At 42.2% G+C, this 22,321-nt stretch overlaps 1 protein-coding gene across 2 annotated transcripts in view; it reads left to right on the top strand.

Annotated features, from left to right (window-relative positions):
* ARMH3 (armadillo like helical domain containing 3) overlaps window positions 1-22,321 on the top strand; it is a 133,802-nt gene that overhangs the window by 84,466 nt on the left and 27,015 nt on the right. For both annotated transcript variants that reach the window (XM_085306399.1, XM_085306398.1), the window contains exon 24: window positions 12,735-12,813. In XM_085306399.1, the coding sequence (XP_085162525.1) occupies window positions 12,735-12,813 (79 nt within the window). The remainder of the gene's footprint in view (window positions 1-12,734; window positions 12,814-22,321) is intronic.

Genomic DNA, 22,321 nt, shown 5'->3' with positions numbered 1-22,321 from the left:
AACACAGAGATGCAGCCTCTGAGGAGTACAAGTGTAYAAGTTCATGGATCTTCAGCTGACCTTCTTGCTACATAGCCTCCTTCTAGGAAGGAGAGGTGAACTGTTAGTTCTGAGGACTTAAGGAATGTGCTGCATGTTAGATGCATTGTGCAATTAAATGCTTTGCCCAGGAGGCAGTGAGTTTACTCTAAACATACCTTAGAAAAAACATGGATGTAAATATTTTCCATCTTMTACTTGGTTCTAATTTTGATAGTTTTTGATCATCTTTTGATCACTCCTTTCCTGTGAGGGTGACGAGAGCGCTGGAACAGATTGCCCAGAGCGGTTGTGGAGTCTCCTCCTCTGGAGATATTCAAAAGCCGCCTGGCTACAATCCTGTGCAAGGTGCTCTAGGTGACCCTGCTTGAGCAGAGGTATTGGACTAGAAGCTCTCCAGAGATCCCTTCCAACCTCAACCACTCTGCGATTCTGTGATCTTTCTTCAGTAGCCCAATGTTGACTTGTCTGTAAAGTCAAATATAGATCTCTTCAGAAAGAATTCAAAAATTTTTGTTGCCAAGCCTTGGCTCTTTAAAACCAGTACGTGTCATTGCTCATTAGCATCAGATATTGTAGCCCATAYAACTTTTGCTGTGGTACTCAGCTAGCCAATGTTGGCTGTTAAAGCAGCAGTTAATCCCTTTGATATCGGATGGGTTCTGTGATCATCTGACCTGGTATTTAAAATAATAATCAAAATTCTCTAATGACTTGGATGGTTTAATTCCTCTAGGGATCTTGCTGCTGACAAGGAAATTTTGTCATGCAAGGTAACTTCCTTCATTTACATAGCACTGGAGAACTGGTGGCTGTTATTTTTTTTAAAAAATAGTCAGGAAAATGTTGATTTAGGCAAATAAAGTCTAGGTGATGGGAAAATGGGTTTCGATCAAAAATCAGGAGTCAGCCTGATTTGTTTTATGTTGCACTAATGGGTTTTCTGCTRCAACTTGGAGTAGTATTTTCAGAGCTAGACTTCTACAGTGCCTTACCTGTCAATAAATGCTGTATTAGCTAAGTTAGAGCAGTGTTTGACCTGGGTTAAACTGTCTTTCTGAGTGTGTCCCTATCCATAATAAATGATTATGCATGTGCTCAAAATGACTGCTAGTCAGGGTAATAAAGGCTGTGTAACAGGATTTTTGAGTGTAGGGGAAACTGCAGTGTCTTTCAAAGAAATGTACAGTAGTTACTGGTAGTCTTTATAACAGTGATGTTATATGATAAAAACAGTACATGTGTTGAACACCTTTTCTGTAAGATAGTCCTGCTCTTCTGTATTTCCCTCAAAGCTTACTTTGAGCAACTCTTTCTTCTTAATGGATAGCAGCACTGTTATCACAAACATTTTCTTTAATGCTGAGATGATACTATTAAGGCTGGGTTATAAGCAACACAAGGAGAAAGGTCCTGGCACTTTGCACGAAGATGCAAGCCTGGTGGGGTGGAGTAGGAGGAATAGGAATCAGCTTGCTAAAGTAAATGGACTAGGAGAGAAATGTTGCTTTCACTCTTGAGGGAGGAGCTAAAAGGAATTGAGAGCAAAATTAAATATCTTAATATGAGTAGTCGCCGCTGTATTTTTGCCAGTGTAGTTGTAAAATGTCAGTTCAAGATTTCAAAAGCCTTTTAATGCTCAGGAYATTTTGGTGCTTGTTAGAGTAATTCTGAATGAAACTGAGCCTATAGAAGTAAGTGCAGCCAAGTGGCATAGCTTCCCTTTTTGGCCTTCATTATGTTATACGTAGGAAGAGAACACTTGGCTTTTTACACAGTTTTACTTTTTTCCTATATTTTGATTAGGGATAATGCTTTTTATTGTGGCTTCAGTTTTGGTTGCCAAATTTAGAAATTGTGTTATCTCATCCATCTACTGAGTGTCTACAAGCTTTGTCAGCTACAACTGAACAAGTGGATGCTTCTATGTTTTAAAAAAARTAATAATAATAAAAGGAGGAGAGGAATGAATACATTTGAGATTGCATATCTCAGAGCCAAGCTCGGGAAGGTTTACTAGGAGATGCCAGGTTAATAATTTGCCAGCTCAAGCTTCATGTAGTTGTAACTAGCTTGAACTATCTTGTGCTACTACCCTGTAAGAACTGATGTACCTCTCCAGTGGGCAGTTGTGTATTAGCTCAATTCTGTATCTAACGTGGACATAATCTGTCTAAATAGAGTTCTACTATAAAGAAAAATCAAAAATAAACAGTTAGCTCTCTTTTCACAGAAGAAAGTCCAGAAGTCATTAGTGCTTGTAGTTAAAAAAAAAAAAAAAAAAAAAAAAAAAAAAAAAAAAAAAAAATTACCCGTTTTTTGTCACATGTAACTGATTAAAACCATTGTGACTTTTTTTAATTACATTTTCTTAAGAGCCTTTAAGAACACTTTAAAACTTTTAAAGAGTAAAAATACTTTGCAGTACTGTACATCAGTAACATAACATTGTAGGAGAGTGACTCTTTCTTTTGACTCGCAAGATAGGAAAAAATCAGCAGTTAACTTTGAAACGTGGTTTTCCGTTGTTTCTTGGATTGGAGAACCATGTCAAACACTTCACTTTCTATTTAGAAAGTGCACTTCACTGGCCTCRCCTTAGGTAGCAGAGCAGAAAAAATAAGTATAGGAATCAAATACAATACCAAAACTCCTTAGGGAGAAGTGAATACAGGTGTGTGTATGTGTATATCTATATATCTCAGGTATGATGGTGGGTGAGAGGAGACTGAGTACTTGAAAATAATTTTCTCGTCCATTATGTAGCGTGAGAAAGTCTGCTACCAAGGCATGCTACCTTTGTCCTTCAGCTGCTAATGCAATTGAATATTTTTGTCAACATCTGATTGAAGCTAGAGGCAACATAAGGATGTGCAATATAGGAAAAGAATGATTGAAGTGATTCTGAAAACTCTTGGTGTAAGCAGGTGACTTAACAAGCTCCCCTTGTCGGTTGGGCTCTGATGAATTGTCTGCGTGCTCTCTTTTTGCTCTCACTGTTGCCAAGTGAACAATGAGTGTGTTACCAAGCTAGCTTAAGGCGCCGCATTTTACTTTGCRGTTGGGATAGATTTAATGTCCCTCTGTGGTCAGTAACTCAGCTGATAACTTGTTCAAATGCAGTAAATCACTTGCTCCTGATCATTACCCCTTAGATACTGAAAGTAGATTTATGAGATCAACAGAGATCAGGATGGAGGGAGCTTGTCTTCCAGGGAAGCACATCTGGTTAGAGGAACTAAATACAAAAGAAGCTATGTGCATGTGCACATCTGTGATGAGGTGAAACTCTCCAGCTGTCTATAAACCAGATATTTTGTCTCAGGAAACCAGAATCCTAATCAATTGTAGATCCTCCAGGCTTTTCAGACATGAAATAAATATCATAACAGAAGAGTAATATTCATTTAACTATATTTGGCTCTACATTTTTTGTTGGTGCTGAAAATCAACTTCTCACTGTCCCAAGTGATGTGTGATGACATCTTTATTGTGTACTTTGTATTCATTCTGTGGGTTTGTCATCAGGATCCAATCTAGTCCTGATCCTGGATTTTGTCCAGGCAAGGCATGTCTTAGTTGGAGCCATGAGACGTTTCTCAGCGTACATGATTTCTGTTTGCACCTGTCTGAYGAGAAAATACTGCAAGGTTTGCAGCATCTTGTATTTTCAGATTACTGCTCTGTAAATAACAGATTTCGGTCTGTATGGTAGCAAGTAGTGTCTGAAAGGTTAATACTGTGAACCCCTCTTAGATGTATGTGGCTGTGCAGATAGAGCCATAGCTGACAATCAGCATAATTATTAAGTTAATGAAATTTCATTGTGGGACTCAGCTTCATTTCCCTGGTGAAGTAGGTTTGACTGTAGTTGGTTCTTGCTTAGGCAAGGTTCCTTCCCCCCTGCCCCAAGTGTGATTTGATGCCCTTGCTATTTTATGACTAGATTGTGTTGTTCTAACCTTTTATTCACTCAATCCAGACAAACACACATGCTTCAGTGCCTTCCTTTCCCCCTGGGACTTTTGTCACAGGCACAGGTTTTATGGTGAGGCAGTAGAATAGGGCTGTGTTATGTGACCTAAAGAGAGGTTTCTGTCTTGCTGCCACAGTCTGCAAGCAGGGTGCTCAGGGCCATGTGCAGTATCTGCAGGCCTGCACTTGACAGAATGGGGTAACACGATTCATTTCCGCTCTCTTGAGATGATACGTGGTTGATGGCAAGTGCTCACTCAGTTAATTAGACTAGCAGCTGTACTGGCTGCCTGTCTCAGAAATTTAAAAGGGCCCAGTGGGAGGGAATATAAACTTTTAAAATTTTACTGTTTGCTTTTGCGTGTTTGGAAGCCGGCGTGTGCAGTCTATATGGTATACTGCACTAAGTGCAGCATCCAATAAGCTTCTTTAAAGTTAAGTGTTCTATGATAAAATGACTAATTAAAGTATTAACAGATAAAAAGATAATTCAGGTTCTCATCCTGTTTGTGGTTTTGCAATGTCTTTTGTTTCAGGAGGCTTGGCTGTAAGTCTGTGAAGTGATGGGTAGATGCTGACCCACTTACAGCAGTTGCTGAGAATAAATACTGGCTAAAAGTTCACTACTTCTGGTTCTGAATCAGAAAAAAGTGGCTCTGGAAACCTTTYTAGGGAACCACTGGCAATACTCTTTTTGTCTTTTCTTGATTTTTTTTTTGTTTTTTTTGTTTTGTTTTGTGTTCCCACCACCAACATCTGCAGAGAAGCTATTTCTTTTTACCTGATTCTTTGTCTTTCAGAACAGGCTGGCTTGTACGTGAGAGACTTAATGGTAATCGTAGCTGAAGGACTCACTCTGTTTGGTGTTCAGACATTACTTTTGACATACTTCATTGCTCTAAAACACCTGACTGCTGGTGTTGAGAGTATCATACTGTTGGCACTGAAGGCTGCTTAGGTATCAAAAGAATCATGGCCTGTTGGGTCCATGGACTGTATTTTCTGCTTGTTTGGTACATCTGAAGAATTCTGTCCAGATAAATGAAAATATCTGAGTTAAGAGGACTTTGAAACATGTATAGATTGGTCAGACTCTGGAAAAAGATAYATTTGTATTAATATTAAATGTTACGGGTCTGTGCAGATATTAAGGTAGACAGGGTCCTAGGACAGTAGTTTGTTTTAAAAGTTGGTTGAAGTGTCAAAGCYGGTAAAACAACTGTGGAAAATTAGACATTGCCCTTAGTGGTTAGACATCCTGCATGTTGGCCTATGAATCTACTCTGGCATGTTCAGCGCTCATGTCTTGTATGTGCTAGAACTGAGCCATATGCTTTAGCACCAAACACTCGAGACTGAAGGACAGGCTTTGTATTTGATGTTTTTGTATTCTGTCAAACARCATCAATCCTGTTTGTAGTTAGAGTTGAGCAGATAAAATATATTTCATTTTTTTTTTGTTTTGTTTTGTTTTAAACAGTTGATATCTGGAGTTGAGGTGTAATAAGGGTCTTTTCTTTTGTGGCCCTTATTTTGGTGCTCTCTCTATAAATTATATGATCAAGGCAAGAAAATTATTCCTCATCAAGTCATAGCTTTGTTGTAGAAAAACAGTCGATGGCAGATCAACAGGAAAGCAGGAACACTGATCAAGTTAGTGTCTTGTACTTCGATTAAAATTTTCACTCCCAACATGTGGACAATGTTTTCCATTTTATCATTCATAGTGTTTAATCTGGTAGTGGCATTGATTAAATGTAGTTAAGAATTTTGATGCCTACTTATTGAGAAAAGGGAACAAAAATGTGTCTAGACTATGCCTGAGCTTTGGAGTGTGTCTGGGAGGGGCTTGCAGGAACAGTTCCAGCAGTGGATTGGCTGCATGCAGGAGTAGGCAAGTGGGTAAGTTCCATGAGTTTTGTCATGCTGTTGTACTCMCCAGTGAGGTAGTGCAACTATCCTGAAGAAGTCATCTGTGAGGACTTYGTTAGGCCAGAAGCCAAACAGAAGTGGTTTAGATGGGAGAAAGGAGGTATTTGATTTGTTTGACTTAAAGCTATGAACACAAACTGTAGTAAAAGAAAAGCAGTTTGTCCTGCAAGCTGTGAAGATACCGGGTTAGTATCCAGCAAACAGCGAAGTGGAAAGATGCCCTGCCGGGTGCTGCCCCTTGGGTCAGAAAGCGCCTCCTCTGCATCTTCCCTTGGCAGAGTGGGGCTGGGCAGAGCGATGCAGAAAACTGCTGGAAGCTCGGTTTGGCCCATATGCACTCTTTTGTCCCATCCTCATTAAATATACCACGTATCTCCCCATACCGAGGTGCCAGTCCTCACAATCAGTAGGTTTCAATGTGGAATTGAACAGATGTAACGGGCTTTTCTGTGAAAATTCAACAGTGCTGACTCAGACATTTCTTGTAAGTTGTAGAGCAAGTGCTTTTGACTAAAATATTCTTTTGTCTTCAGTTGTCCTCTGCAGTTTATTATTGTGTCTGGAAAATGCCTCCCTCTGCGAGTTGTGGACTTTCAGTTTAATGTCAGTACTCGTTAAAGTGTAGGAGCAGAAGAAATTTAACAGATTGGAGCTAAACTGCAGTAGATGGAAGAATTTAGTGCACCGTTCTAGGGGGTTTACTTGGGTTTAATTGATGCATGCAGCTTAGGTACGAATGGTATGTGTGCTTTATAGCAATGCCTCCTGGACATGTGTTAAAATAATCTGAACTCTCTCACCTCCGGCCAGGTGGGTCTGTACGTACAGTGTAACTCAATCTAATTGTTGCAGGCACTGAACAGCTGGGAGTTTATTGCCTTCATGAGTGCTAGGAGTGTATAAGAGCAATGCTGGCAGGATCCTTGCCCCAAGCAGCAGCTTGTGAGCTTGCTGCGGTGCAGCTTGCTGCAGAGAGGAAAGCTGGTGGTTAGGAATTTTGCACAGGTCTCTAGCAACCATGGTTGTGACTAGATCAGAGGAGGAGGATAGGTGGTTTGTGTTCGTGTTGGTCTCTGTTTCAACTGTAACTTGCCTACTATCTTGAGCTTGAGGAGTGTGCAACATAGTAATAAAACCTTCTGAGCCCTTTTCACCTTATTGGTTTAAAACGCTTTGTGTAGGGGTGTTATAATTCCTGTTCTATAAAGGGGAAAACAGACATTCGAGGGGAAGATGAAACTGCCTGATTTGGAGCTGACAGAGCCGAGACAAACATAGTTTTCTTGGTTCCTGTTCCTGAGCAATAAGCGCTACATTTCCAGTCTTACTTCTATAATAAGGCAGCTTTAGAAAGTAGTGCGTGATAAAAGGCAACTGTCCCATTTGTGCTTCTGCCCATTCCCAGCTTCACAGTAGCACTCTGAGCTTAGTGCGTACTGGAGGTATTTGTCCATCTTAAAAACAGTTTATTGTGGAGGTGAAGTGAACTGTCTTCCTTTGCCAAGCGTTCCTTCCTCAGAGCATGCAGAGATGTAGTCGTTGCTACCCAGTGTGCTGTGCTGACCTGAGTGTTCAGCTCGGAAAATGAATGTGTGTAGTGGGCATAAAGTCACCCTGACTGCCTGCGAAGGCATAAATACCAGCCTAAAGCTTTGGGGAGAAGATTTGTTTCTTTTCCAGGAAAAGAAACGAGCTTGTGGTGCAGCTTTTACTATACAAGAAATGTTTGGATATGCGTAAGAATGCTTTGTACCACACACTGTTGGATCTGCACAGTAGGTGCAAAGACCAGGTTCATAGAGTGAATGATAGCTCAGCATTCCCAGCTCTATAATAAGGTTTGCAACCTTTCTGTTCTTCTATTAGCATACTTTGAGCACTTCCACAGTGCTTAATTTTGCTCAGGACGAGGACAGCGTTGTCTTATGGGACTCCAGGAAGGTACCTGCCATCCAGMAGGAGTGGGTATTTGACAGCTCATCTGTGATGGTATGATGGGGAGAGTTTGGAGGTCAAAGCAAACATGCTAAAGAAGTGCTGCCTTCCTGAGCACAGTGATTTTTGCTTTCCCTTCACACTGGACCCAGACCAGCTTCTTGCCTGGTTAAGGTAGGTAGGGTTGTGCTTTTTGCCACTTGGAGTGAATACCCGTGGAGTGGAAGATGCTTGGAGTTAAACACCAGTAGCTTGGTGGTGTTGGTACGATTCACTTCTCACATGTGTTGCTGCACCTAGTGACAGATCACACTGAGGAATCAATTAGATCATTTCTCTCCATGCATGCCATACCTGTTTTTGCAAGAGGCCTTTCCTGCCAGCAGACTCTGCATCTACRGAAACTGATTTTTGATGTTTTTATGCTGAACCTCTCTGAAGAGCAGCACTCATTGCTTCTGTTTGTCGAAGGAGCAGCATGAGGCAGTTCTGAATGAAAATATGGAAACAGTTTTTAAAGTGTGTCCTACTAGCTGGAGGCTTATTGCAGTCATGCGTAGAATCACATCCTGTTGGGAGTGAAGATGGTGAGGGGTGGTAATGCTGCTTGGCTAGAGATATACCTTCTCTCACCATATCTCTAGCTGAGAGCTGCAGCAGAGTATGTCCCTGTTTTGGAAGAAACAGGACCAATGTGGTGATTCTACCAGTTCTCACCTTCCAGCCCATACAGTTTTGAGGGAGAAATTACTAGTGGGAGCTGGTCTGAGACTGGACTGTTGTAGCAGCCTCGAGCAGCTAAAGTTAAGAACCTTCTGCCAGTCAGAGCTTTCCAGTTTGCACAGATCAGACTGCCTTGTGACTGATTGCTGTTGCTCTGATCATCTCTGTCCTGCAGTCTTTTCACCTCCATTTTCTCAATCCTGTCTGCCCATCTGTCCCTCTTTTTTACTGAGGGGCATGATAGAGACTTCAGTTAGAGATAAACTAATGGTAAAAATAACAGAAAAAGAATACTGATGGAAGGGGCACAGAGACAGAAAAAACAGCACCATTATGTTTTCTGTTGCGAYCACACTGTTTGCATTTTCTTCACTTCTCTTGTGTTGAGATCCTTAACTCTGTGCGACAGGTACTACCTGCCAGTCTACACCTAATTGCAGCGGGCATGCTTTTATTGGTCTAATAACATGATTAATATTGCTAGKACAAATATATGATTTGTTGGTGCTTAGGCTCCTCCTAAATCAGGGAGGAACATTCTATACTTTTCTTGCAATCGTTCCCTTCTGCCCCAAAGAAATAAAAACTTTAATGCTAGGTATCTTAAGCCGCTCGTTCTGAAGGAAATACAGGCTTGTATGAATTTCTACATGCCCTGTAGCAGCACGACAMCTAGGCAGTTTGCTCTCTGAAGAGTTGCATGAAGTAGTTAGGAGTGAATGTCTGCTTTTCTGGGAGCACTAATGTGTTCAGAAAATCTACCAGTGTGCAAATGATTCTGTCTGGGAGATCGAGGAATAAAGAATGTGGAGATCACTCGTGGTCTACCTTGGAGCATTAAATATCAGCCACAAGACAAACCACTGGGAATAGTAGGTTTTTCTTGTGTTTTTTTTTGTTTGTTTGTTTGTTTGTTTTAATACCTGGACCACTGTTTCACCTTTTTCTGCTGCTAAACTTCCTTCCCTTGTCCAGTGACAGCCAATTGGCAGCTAAACTGTAAATCTGTCAGAGGATGCAGTGTAATTAAAGAGGAGACATCTCTCCAGCACTGCTGTGTTTTCTGGTCCCTAGAGAATTGTATCCCAAGAATACTCTGAAGTTTGTATGATAAATAGCAGCCAGTTCCACCAGGAGACTATGCAGTGTGGAAATAATGTAAGTGTGCACACTGTCAAAGGCTGCAGAACTGGAATGTTTCAGTTGATACTTTATCATTTCTTTGCTGTTCAAATATGCTGAAGAAGATGCCAGTGCTTCATGAATACCAAACACAAGGTAGTTCTTTTATTTTTTTATGATACAGAGATCTCAGAGCACAGCAGTTCAGAAATTTTATAAGAGCTTTAACCATTCCTTCCCTCCTCCCCAAATGTACTGAGTACTGGCAGATATCCCACTAATAAAGGCAGGCACAGTGTAAAAATAAGACATTGCCAAGGTTCAGCTGTGGCATGCTGGTGTCCTGAACTAATGATGGCAGAGTTGCTGTTCTATTGCCCATAAGGGAGAGAGTGCGCTTAAAAGCTACTGTCCCCTGTTGTCTCTAGGAACAGCTGCCTGTGGAGTGGCAGCTTTGCAAAGTGAAATTCCAGCTGTTACTCAATAGCTCAGGAGACCAGTTGCCTATAAGYTTGCCCCAGAGACGGCATGGGCTTCCAAAGATGGAGCAATATAAAAGCCACAACAGAGTAGTTTACAGCGAAAGGCTCTGTTATTGTATTGCTCAACAGCTTAGGCTGGATAATGATGAGTTTTCTTGTTGCAGATGTATGGGAAGGAGCTGTACCATGTACAACTCTAGCCTTGATAGTGTGTGTGCTGGACAGTAAGAGTCTGGCTGTGCAGAACCAGGATTGAATCCAGGCTTTTCAAGCTCCTCTTCCTCAGGCTACCTGCAGGTTCAGGAAAGCAGCTCTAAAAAAAAAAAAAAAAAAAAAAAGATCAGGTTGGAAAAGAATTTTTCATAGTAGAGGGGTTTTTTTAAACAAATTGAACTGTTGAACTTCCTCCTCTAGCCAACTGAGGAGTTGTCCATTTGACTTTAGGGGAATGAAGAAGGAGATGTGAAATCTTTCTTCTCTTAAATGTCCTTTGCTTCTTACCGCAGTGGCAGCTGGTTGCTGGTTTGCTTTCCCTGGGTGAATCCCAGCTGTGATTGCAGGTGCCGCTCCACTGGCTCAGATCTGAGCAGGGACTTCTGAGCAGGCGGCCCATGTGAAGTGCTTCACAGCAGTGGATACAAATGAATGCTAAATCTGTTCCCTGGTAAATGTTGGAAGCATGTGAGTGCACTGAACCCCACCGAGCTGCCAAACCTTCTGTCAAGCCAGAAGTTAAGTTGTTGTAAGTCTGTATTCCCACTTTTTTCCCCAATAGCTTGTAGTGTGTCCTGTAGGAGTGTAAATATGACTGCAGTCAGGCATGAAACATGCAACTTGAAAGCCGGAGTGCTGGAGAGGCTGGGTAATGGAGAGTGAGATAGTGACTCACAGGAGCTGCTTCCTGTGTCAAATCGAAATGGGAAAAGTCTGGGCATGTCTCTGCCTTCCACTTTGCTCTTTGCCAGGGGGAGGAGAGTTATGAAATGCTGACAGGGGCCCTGCTGAATTTGCATCGCTGTCAAGGCAAGCCAGACTGCAGAGTGCCCCTGCACCCCAGCCTAAGTACATACTGCTGCTCTAAGTAACCACTGGAGTGACTGTCCCTGTGTATGGATTGGGTCCGTTATGTTGACAAAGTGCAGCTGGAAATGTTGCAATGAATCTGCAGATTCTGGCTGGTCTCACTTTTTTTTTTTTTTTTTTTACTCTTTCTTCCCTGTCTTGTTTATGCCCCCGCTTCTTCCCCTTTCTTTACCTACATTTACAGAATTAAGCATGCTTCTAGGTGGGTTTGCTTTCCACCAGCTCTGTCTGGCAGTGTTGAATATCACTTGCTTCTGAACTCAGTTAACTTCTCTTAGCTGTGATGAGGTCTTGAGAAAGTAGCAGCAAACCCTCCTGGCAGTGAGAGGTATGGGAGGAAGGAACCTATTAGAGTGCATCTGAGGGAGCTGGAGTGAATTTTCCTGCTGATGAATATGAGAGYGAAAGCTCTAGCTGCTGCTGCAGTGTAATTTGGCCAGGCAAGTGTTCTCCAGGCATCTGTCAGTGCACATCTTCGTGCCGAGCACTGACACGGGCTCTTCTTATCATGAGCCCTTGCCTCCGCACTGGGTCTCATGAGTACTGCCCCAAGTAGGCTAGCAGCAAAATCTAGCCTGAGGAGACTTTGCTGTCTTGCCATTTGTCTTCTCAACTGCACCTGAAAAGTAGAGTAGAGGCTGAGGAAATACTTCAGCAGAAGTTTGTTGTATTTATTTATTTTAATTTTTTATTTTAGTTTGCATTGTGGATTTCCCAGACATGTCTTGATCCTGCTAGAAGGGAAGGGAAGTGTGCTGGTGCAGTCAGTGAGAGAAATGCAGCAKTGAGGTAGGGCTGATCAGTGTTCCTACTACTGTGCTTGGGACACGAAGTGAGTGCATGCATTATCTCTAATGATCTAAAGGGAGCTGAGGGCTAAAGCCATTATGGAAGAAGTTAAAGTAGTGGCTGAAATGATTGATCACTACAGGTAACAGCTGACTACAGAATTTCAAACCAGACTGGAGATCAACATGAATAAACTGTCAGCTTCTATACAACAGGCAACAAAGTCACCTAGGGCAAAGTATCATGCAGTACTGGTTTTAGAACGAATCAAGAGCTGCTCTTTTTGAGTAGGATATGGCTGGGATTTCCAAGTTCACTGTGTCTCTGCTACAACACTGAGCAATTTGCAGCCTGTTCCCAACCTGACAGTAATTCCCTTTGGCACAGCCTGGAGCCCAGCCCCACATCTGCTGTGACAAATGCACCCACGCTTAGGGCAGTGCTAGTGTTTGCAGTTTCCAATAAGCATGTGACTGAATCAACACAGGCCTCTCAGCAGGGAGGTACCTTTGGCAGAGCAAGCAATATAATACACAGAGGGAGGAAGTATTGCTTGGAGTACTGTGGCTCCATGTGCACTGGCTCAGGTGGGTGAGGAATTTCTGCTGCATCCATAGGCTGTTCCTGAGACCTGTGAAAATGTCTTTGTTTCAGGGCCATCATCAATCACTTCAACCCGAAGATAGAGTCTTATGCTGCAGTGAATCACATATCGCAGCTCTCCGAAGATCAGGTAAGCCAGATGTGTGGTGGTTTTTTTTTTTCTTCATTGTGACCTGTGAGTATAGGCATATTAGAGCACTTTGCTTACTGGGGGTGGTGATGTTGCAGAAGTTTGAGGGATGAAGATGGGRCTAGCTTACTCCTTGCTTGAGTGTGGGGTGTAGGTGAGGAGAGAAAGAAGGCTGGCCTTAGCCAGTCTTACCACCACATGCAGGCAACTTGGTCCAGYGAATATAGAGGGAACAGAGGATGATGGGGGTGGGGAGAAGATGTAGCACTGTCAGCAAGTGTGGTTAAGGACCCTGAGAATACTAGTGTTTAGGCAGGGGTAGGAAGTTCTTGGCAGTAAGCTTAATTGTCAGAGAAATGTTAAACTTAGCTTGATTTGCTGTGATATTAGGCAAATGGTTAGTAGAAATTTTCTAGGGTAATTGAATTCAGTGTCCTGAACAGCTGTTTTAAACAGATTTTGAAAAGAGAAGGCTCTAATAAAGAGGGTAGTAGGGTTAGGTTTTTCTTCCTTAATTTAGCTTGATTTCCTCTCTTTATGTCCTGCTTGTATTGCATAAATGTGTAAATGTGGCTTCTTGAAAAGAGGCTCCCATGCATGGTCTCAGGAAGAGAACAGATGACCTGCTTCCCAAAATACAATATTGAAGTTGCATGTTAATCACTCTCGGAGARGTGAATGATTGCAGGAGCCTGTGGTGGACAAAGTACAGAGCTGCAATGCAGATTGAGTTGAACCTCCCAGACAAAGCTGAGTCAGCATTTGTGGACCTTCCAGGACAGAAATTGGGTACGCTGTTTGGGACAGACGCCTAAGTTGCCTTGCTCAAGGATAGAACTYATGCTTCTATCTATTAAAAAGTCCTGACCACATTTTTCTCTATAGTTCATTTTGGTCATTACTTGATGCCCTCCCTTGCTTCCCGCTAACCTTTCCATGTGTTATTGTACTTGATCTGTAATCAAGTGTTTAGGTAACACCCCAAAGCCTTGGTTTGAATGCTGCACTAATGCAGAGAAGAAATGTGACTCCTACTGCTTTTTATTCTCTTCTTGGTAGAGCCAGCTGGAAGAACACTGGTTTAATTTGCTCAATTTTTATGTATTGTTCCGCCTCTGAGAGTCACTGTACCCACAGTTATGCTCTATAGTGGTTCGTGTTATAAATCCTCATTGATGATATACTGATTGCATCAACTCAGGCCYCTGAAAAAGAAAAGCCCTTGATAGTGCAGTTTAAAATGGGAACTTGGATAGGGGAGACTTTTGCATAGCATTTAAGTAGTCTGAAAAAGGAAAGGAGTTTTTTCTGCTGTCAGCTCTGTGTAGTATTCGTCCCTCAGCAGCAGTTCGGTGAGGTCAGATTTAATCCTTTCTTCTTGTGTGCTATTCTTTAAATAAAATCTCAAGCAGCAGGCAGATAATAAAATCGGTGCTGATGCATGGAGCATTTTGAGGAAGATGATTAGGAAGTTGAAAGACAGATTTCTTTTTTTTTTTTCCCCTCTCTTCTTCATACTTTCTCCCAATGTAGGGAGGACATCAAATACAGCAAAACAATAACAAGCCCTGTTGAACTGTGGAGGATGATGGAGATGTTGCTGTTGTGAGAGACTGTGTGGCGTCATTGAGGATGTTTAGTTGACTTTCTGCAATTTACTGCATAAGCAGGAAAGAGATGGAGAGAACTTGCTTCTACTTCTAATGAGCCAGTAAGCTCAGGTCTGTGTTTGGACCACATTTTCCCCTCCATTGGTGGCCATACCACGTGGTAGGTAGGTGATAGATAGCGAGCGGYAGATGGCTGAGATCAAGTAGAGTAATTGAATTTGTTGTTTCATTCTGTTAGTTATCCAGTATGTGGGGGTCAAGCTTGCCTTTTGGCCTGGTCTCTGTCCTTTCTTTCCTTCCGTCTCTACCTTTTGTCTCTGCATGCATGGTCACTATGCTCACTTAAATCCCTTTCCCTCTTCTCTCCACAAATGCTATTTGCTACACAAATCCATCCTCCTTTTCTGTCCTGTCTCCTGTCCTGTTTTCTGAAGTGTACCTCACTGAAGCTTTTTATGCTGACACTTAAAATTGAACTTTTGTATCAACACACAGATGTTATGCTTGGGACTGGTCATTCCCTCCTTTGAGCTGTTATTTCAGCAGTTTCAGGAGACTAGTACTTCTTTTTTTGGGAGGATTTGTTTTTATAATAATGAGAACCAAACTGTTTTTCTTTTTTTTTTTTAATTTTTATTTATGAAGCATTCTTTCCCAGAAACTAGTCAGTGACGAGATTCTCATATGGCTGTTCATACTCCTCTGTGGTACCTGAGCATCCCCCATTAATCAAGCATGGCTTTGACATAGTCCTGTCTAAGGGGGATTTTCCAACTGCTCTGAGTTTGTTCTGCTTCACTTGAACTTACTTAGTTTGTGGACTCTTACTTCACCCTGTGTGAACTGTTCCAGCACCTGCTCGTGTTTTGGATTTTTTTTTTATTTTTGTATTTATTTTTAATATCCTTAAAATAGATCAACTGAGAGAAGTTTTGTTCTGTCTTGTTCTTTCCTAATCCTATTGAAAGCTTTATTTCCTTGTTAATCACTAATGTCCATTTGTTTTTATCTGTCATTTAAGTATTTTTTCTTACTTATAAGCATTAATGTTAACATTATTACATGCTGAAGAGCTTCATAGGCCCGTGAAAATGGTGAACGTGGGACTGATTTTAGTGGAGGAAGGTTGTTAATGAGCTACTGCCGTTGCAATCTTCAATCCTAAASGTCTTCAGGAATGGTAGTTTTAATATACAGACCTGTGCTCTAGGGGGGTATATTCACAAGGCTTTATGGTACTGCTTTGTTAACTATTGTRTGTTTTATCCAGTGTTCTCCCCAGAACTTCTGATATGAAGGCCTTTCTTTCTATACTCTCTTGAGTTAGGAGTGTGCCTGGGTTATGCTGTATAGGTCCAACACTACTTTTTTTCCCATCAGACGCTCTTCGTGAGATGGCAACAGTATGCAAGTGCTCCATTTTGAAAGCTTCCTGGAAGTGAATGGGAGATCCCCAGAGTCAGACAAATGCCAGGGTATTGACTAAGGACTATGAGCCTTCTCAGTCTATAAAYGCTATGTGATCCTTGTCAGTGCTACTCTGTAGAGTCTGTTTGCCAAAGTAAACTCATAATCCTTCCCAGCTTTTAGTTATTTTAAGCTTGCCGTAGGTCCTTCACCACAAAGCAGAGAAGGTGTCTTTTAGTGAAAGGTATTTTATTGGTCTCTCCCCTTCATTTGCTAATTGGCTAAATCTGGCTTCAGAGTTAATTTATGTTTATATAGTATTCTCCCTCTCAAGACTTGCAGCTTCTTGGCAGGACATGTGAGCAGAATTGAAAGATGCTGGACTGTCAAAGACATGCCATTAACTGTCATGTAGTTTTAGCTCTCCCATGCAAGTGATCATTCCCAAGTCTTCAAAAGATGTTTGGGTCCCTTCCCAAGTCAAAAGGCAGAATAACCTTCTGTAAAATGGCTTATCTGTGCTCTCCAGATGACTGGATTGCCTTATACTTAATACATAAAAGCAGTAGACTTTCTCTGTGCTGTCTGACTTGAGATGCTCACAACATCAGAAGCAGTTAGCGAAAACGGGGGTCAAGGTGGTGAGAAAGCCACACAGGAGTTGCTCCAAAAGAGCAGAAACAGACAGATAGAAGAGCTGATGATACAGGGCAGGAGTGATCTGGATGGGGTCTCACATTTGCCTTTTCTGGATATGAAAGAAGAGCTGTAYGCAAGAAGGCAGCTCTCTGCCTGGTAGTGATGTTGTGCAACTATTTTAGAGAGGCTAAAGCGAGGGGAATGCAATACTGCTTTGGTGAAATCTCCTCAGAGCAGGAATGTCCTGCAGTGCCTTGTATGCCAAGCAAATCTTGTGCCAGTTTGCTGGAGAATTACACARGTAAATTGCTCACTAAGGTCTCATTTTCTCCTTGGCACTTGTTCTCCATATGATCTCCTCTACAAGGCTCTTAAAATGTGCATAACTGAAATGGCAGACATGTAAGACTTAWGATGCTTGCTAGTTGGAAATATTTATGTGCTTTTCTGATGGAAGTCTCTTTYTTCACAGCTGCAGCAGAGACTAGGTAGCTCAGGTTTGGGCGTGGTATAATGTTCAGTGTAAAAGACTTGTGAACACCTGTACTGTGTGTATTAGTCTGGTAACTGCAGATAAAAAGTGCTGAGACAGAACAGATTGTAGTGGAAGAGTGGAACAACTGTATTGCTTTTGAAGTTATGACAAATATATGTACCACGTGGCTTGTTCCACACTTTAAAACCCTTAGAACTCAGGTAGCTGCAATCCAGTTTTGATCAGGCAATCTCAGAAGGCTGTCTTGCTTTGGTTGAGCTCTTATCATACTCCAGTTGTTGAATCTACTTTTCTTCAGTGCTGCATGGCCTTCTGTTACCAGGTGGGGCTTTGAGGGACTAATCCAAAGTGCAGCACAGGGAGCTTCCGTCAGTGACTTGTACAGAAAGTCACAAAACTCTGCAATAGTTTTTAGATACCCTGAACTATTCTGTGAACCACAGCTGTCATGGTTTATTCAACTTAACCCAGTTTCCATAACTATCGGCAAATCCACTACCGGTTACAAAATGCTTTGTCCATTTTTAGCACTGCTGGCAGTAGTGTTAAGAGTTAAAAGCCTGTTGGAATGTATGTGATTGACTGCTTTTAAAATGCTGAGTACCATCAGTGCTAAGTACTACTATAATAATTCCTCCTAATCTCTTACATCAGTRTAGCATGTTCTGAGGGCTTCAGGAATAATTTTAAATGGTTTGGATGTAATGCTGCTTCACTTCTGAAATGCAATGGGCTTTGGAGTAGAAAGTATCAAGCTTGCTAGTGCAATATTGCATGCAGCAGTAGGTATGTGAAACTCCAGTTAAGGGGACACCAAAGCAAAACCCTAATTTTAATTCTTTGCGTCTTTGCCAATTAGGTGAGAATGTTGAGTTTCAKGGTTTCATTACAGACACCTACTCATGATAAATAGCTTGAAACAGAATGTATTGCTTAAACAGGAAGAGCTGAGCTGCCCTAGTTGAGATTTGAATCGTTGGKTTATAGGAGTCTATGTATTTAGGCGCTCTCCTGAAGACATCCTGCTAGTTGCCTAGCTAATGGGGGTTTTCTGGTTTAAACCTTCCTCTTCTTTTGGTTTACCAGAGAAATGTCTCTGCATCTGACTAATATCTTAGACTGCTTTATGCAGTGTGGCAGGATGAATGGGTCTGAAGAGGCTTCAAGGACTGTGAGCTTTACAAGGAGCCTTGAAGCTGGAAGTGAGCTGTGGAGCTCACTTTTTGGTGACTTTCTGTGAAGCACCCTTTATTAATATGCAGAATGCACTGAAGTACGTGTYATTAGAGTGGGGAGGCAATATGTAGTAGGCCCTTAGAGTGTCCTAATTCAGTCCCAAAAATCTCAGCTAAGAAATGTGAGAAACTCTACAGTTCTCTTGGGCTCGGCACAAATGTGTCCTAGCACCCTGCCGACTGGTTAGTGACAGTAGCTGCTGTGTGCCTCTATATGATGGGCAGTGTGACCCTGGATCGCCTCAACTGTTCCTGGAGTAGAGGAGTCTTTCTGCCCTTTGCACATTGTAAGTGCTTAGGCATATCTCATTTCTTAAGACTTTTTTGAGCTGTCTTTCTGAGTAGATTAAAGACTATCTCAAAGATACAAACTGGTAACAGTAAGTCTGTTAAACTTCAAAGCAAGGCTTACCTTCATTCAATTCTCATGGCTTGTTTTCATCTGCTTCCCTGACTCTCACAAGCAGAGTATCACAGGGATTGATAAATTCCTGAAAACTTGCAGCCCAGGTGACCACTGGGCTGGGGACTTGTTTTAGAACAACTGTCTTCCTGAGCTGTTGTTCGCTATTAATTGCAATAGGGTAAAGTCTTCTGGGACTAGTTAGTTTTTTGTGCTGGGACTACTGAGGCAAGACTAGGGAATATGAATTATGAGCTTAACTTGGATCAAAACAGGGCATGTGCTGAGCAAGAGCTATTGGTGTAACTTGGTAATAAGCTCCCATTCCATACTGTGGAGAAAAGCTGTTGCTCTAATTCCAGTGCTCATCCTGTACTCCAGGTGTGTGTATTTCAGAAAAYAGTTGCTGCAAGAAAGAAAGCAGCTGCCTCGTAGATTTGTTTTATATTTGTTACTGATTATATTGGAAAATTAGAGGAATTATAATAATTAGAGGAAGGGGCTGCGGGCTAGGGTAATGAATTCTTCCCTAGCTGTCACGGTGCTGCCTTGAGCAAATCTTGCCCTGTGTCCTCCTGTGCGAGAGAGCTGCTGAGATGGAGCCCTTGGGGAGGTAGGCAGTGTCTGAAAAGCACTGTGTGATCTGCTGAGGAAGGCTGCAGTGTAAGCGCAAAGCAGTGTTATAGATTGCCATCACCGCTAAGCGCCTGCATAGGACAGAGAGAGCTCCGCAGAGGATTGCAACAGCGTGATCAAAACAGGCTGTATTTATAAAGATTAAATTACAACTTTCCACATCTGTGATTAAAGGAAGAGTTGTCARCAGCTGGCTTGTGCAAATGCATGATTCAATTTGCATTTTATAAAATTTCAGATTGGGTTTTTTTATTAAATCCCTTGTGAAATTTTGGGAACAATAGGCAGCAACTGCTGCCAGGTGCCTAGTGCATACAGATACCATGCAAACTTCTTTTTTATCATTTTTGTAAAGCTGAATTTTTAGCACTGTACTTTGTAACAATAGTCTTAAACTCTAGCCTAAGCTTTCTAATACTCAGTCACCTCGGCTCTACTTGGGATTCTTAAAAGGAGGCAGGCTATAAAGTACTGTGCTAATTATAAATGGTTATGTGGCTTTGACTAACCTTTCCTGGAGTCAACTTCTCATGCAAATGGGAACAGGCAACCAAACTTAATCTGGAGCTTCTTTTGGAGAAACCTCTTGCCTTCAGAGATTGCCAGTGTCCCTCCTCGCTGGTAGTATCTTGCTGTAACAGACTGATTGTTTTCTACCTTCCTCCTCCTAGCTGGAGCTGCAGCTGTTTCCCAAAAGTAGCAACGACCCAATTTGTCATGATTTCAAAGTGGGAAGCAAATTGTGCTGTGCAGTCTCCATGTCTCCCAGAGCAGGAGAGTAAATGCTGCTGAGCTAAAGGTGCTTCATCTGCTCAGCAGGAAGAGATGTGGATTTTTTTTTTTTTTGACTCACTAATAGTTGATGCTTGAGTGTTAAGASAGCAAGTTCAAATTTCTTGTCCACACCAGGAAGCTCAGAGGCAAATATTTTAAAAGGAGAAAAAGGCATCTATGTGTGTCACTCTTCCTATCTTCAGGGGAGATCTGAGGCAGGCAGCAGGAATGGTCAGGAGCTAATAGGTGTCATTCAAAGAGAGCAAGCAGGAGRATGTCCGGAGGTGGAACTGGCGAAGGAGCTGCAATGGCCAAATGCCACAGGCTGTAAGTCAATTCCTCTGCTTTAGTCAGAGCCTCTTGGATTTTCTCGTAGCTTAGTTAAGGCACTAATAAGCTCCCCAGGAGGTAAGAACTGCTAGCACACATGCTGGTTCAGCAGCAGCATCAGTTCAGCTGACATGAGAGCAGTCCTGTGCAAGGATATTAACTCTTAGCCTTGATTTTGCATTTACCTAAGTACCTGTTTGTAAGAACTTTTCTTTCACAAACCACAGATTTAAGTTTGCCATTAGTACTTCTTCAGAGCAGGAGTTGCTAACAGGGAAAGCATATTCCAGAGTCTCTGATGAGAAGCTGATGAAGCAGGCTAGCTCATTGTTTCAAAGTATCTAGGRTTTCTAAAATAAGCTAATGCAGCCCAGCAACCACCGCTTGCAAAAATCTTTGCAATTGTGTCACAGTTACATCAGTGGTAGTTGTAAACTAGAAAGCTTTTCTCTTCCATGAAAGCACAAATTACTCTAGAATGACCTCTGGAAGGAGGACAATAAGTATGGGAAATCTGCTAATATGTCATTAAAATCTGGAGAATAAGAGGCAGTTTGTAGGAGACTGGCTGAGTCTTGTAATTGGAAAGCTTGCCACTAAATGTTACTGTGTACAGAATCCCACTAATTAAATATTATGCTTAAGGTTTATTTATGGACAAAACCTGCCTAGTTTCCCAAGTGGCTTTTCCTCAATAGTTGTAATTCAGCAGATTATATTTGAGTTGGATGGGATGGGGAAAAAAAACCAACAATCATACAATCTTACTCTTGGACTTCGACTTCTCAGGTCATGCAGGGTTGGGGCTGTGCTATACAATGCAGACCCCATAAAGGTGGAAAGCTTCTTGCTAGTGCTTTCCCTCCTACTTGTGATGGCATGGGCCTGCTCATATCCCACTAATGACCAATCAGATCTGAGACATGGCCCGCAATTAAATGTGACTCTGAGAAGGACATAGCATCTTTCTGGCAATGACATCTAGCATCATGGAGCTACTGGAGAGAGTCCAGCATAGGGCTACGAAGATGATCTGAGAGCTGGAGCACCTGCCCTATGAGGAACGGCTGCGAGAGCTGGGCCTCTTCAGCCTGGGGAAGAGAAGGCTGGCGGGGGATCTTATCCATGTGTACAAGTACCTGAAGGGAGAGTGTCAAGGGGACAGGGCAAACTATTTTCAGTTGCCCTGTGTGACAGGACAAGAGGCAATGGGCAGAAATTGAAGCACAGGAAGTTCCGCCTAAATGTGAGGGGGAGTTTCTTCCCTGTGGGAGTGACAGAGCACTGGCACAGGCTGCCCAGAGAGGTTGTGGAGTCTCCTTCTCTGGAGATCTTCAAGGCCCGCCTGGGTGCAACCCTGTCTAACATGCTCTAGGTGACCCTGCTGAGCAGGGAGGTTGGACTAGATGATCTCCAGAGGTCCCTGCCAACCTTACTGATTCTATGATCTGGGAGCAGAGAGGATTACTGGCATCACAAGCCCAGCTAACTTTTTTTTTTGGCTGGCAAGTGCTATACTGACTCTGAAAGGGTCTGTGCAGACAGAAGTGAGCCAGCTCTGCCCGTAGTCCGAGCTGCCTCTGAGCCATGTGAACATGTTTAGTACAGTGCCAAGCCAGGATCAGTGATATCATGGTAATTCTGCATGGTTTCTCTGGAAACTGCTGTCAGCTCCCTACTGGTTATATATCTTTAACATCTGTGAAGCAAGTACCCTAGATAGCAAACCATTGCTTCTCCTGCAAGATGCCAGTCTTTTCACTTAAATATTGGGTTGTCCTTTGCTGACTTCTCCTATTTCTGTCAAAATTAGTGTTCTAAACCCAGCACAAAGCAATCATTATGTGAATATGGAGGTCACACAGAGCCTACCTTCAGATTTCTGTCATTTCTGACAGCAGTTTTCTTTCTGAGTGTTTAAAGGAAGGTTGTGTTCAGTTAGCTAGAGACCAAGTCTCCCTTTCCATTCATCTACACT

Source organism: Rhea americana, unplaced genomic scaffold (genome assembly GCF_003343005.1).
Source record: "Rhea americana isolate MKP2758 unplaced genomic scaffold, rheAme1 scaffold_24, whole genome shotgun sequence".
NCBI classification, from domain to species: Eukaryota; Metazoa; Chordata; class Aves; order Rheiformes; family Rheidae; genus Rhea; species Rhea americana.
The sequence above is the reverse complement of the archived record's forward strand: the minus strand, read 5'-3'. Positions and strand labels throughout refer to the sequence as shown.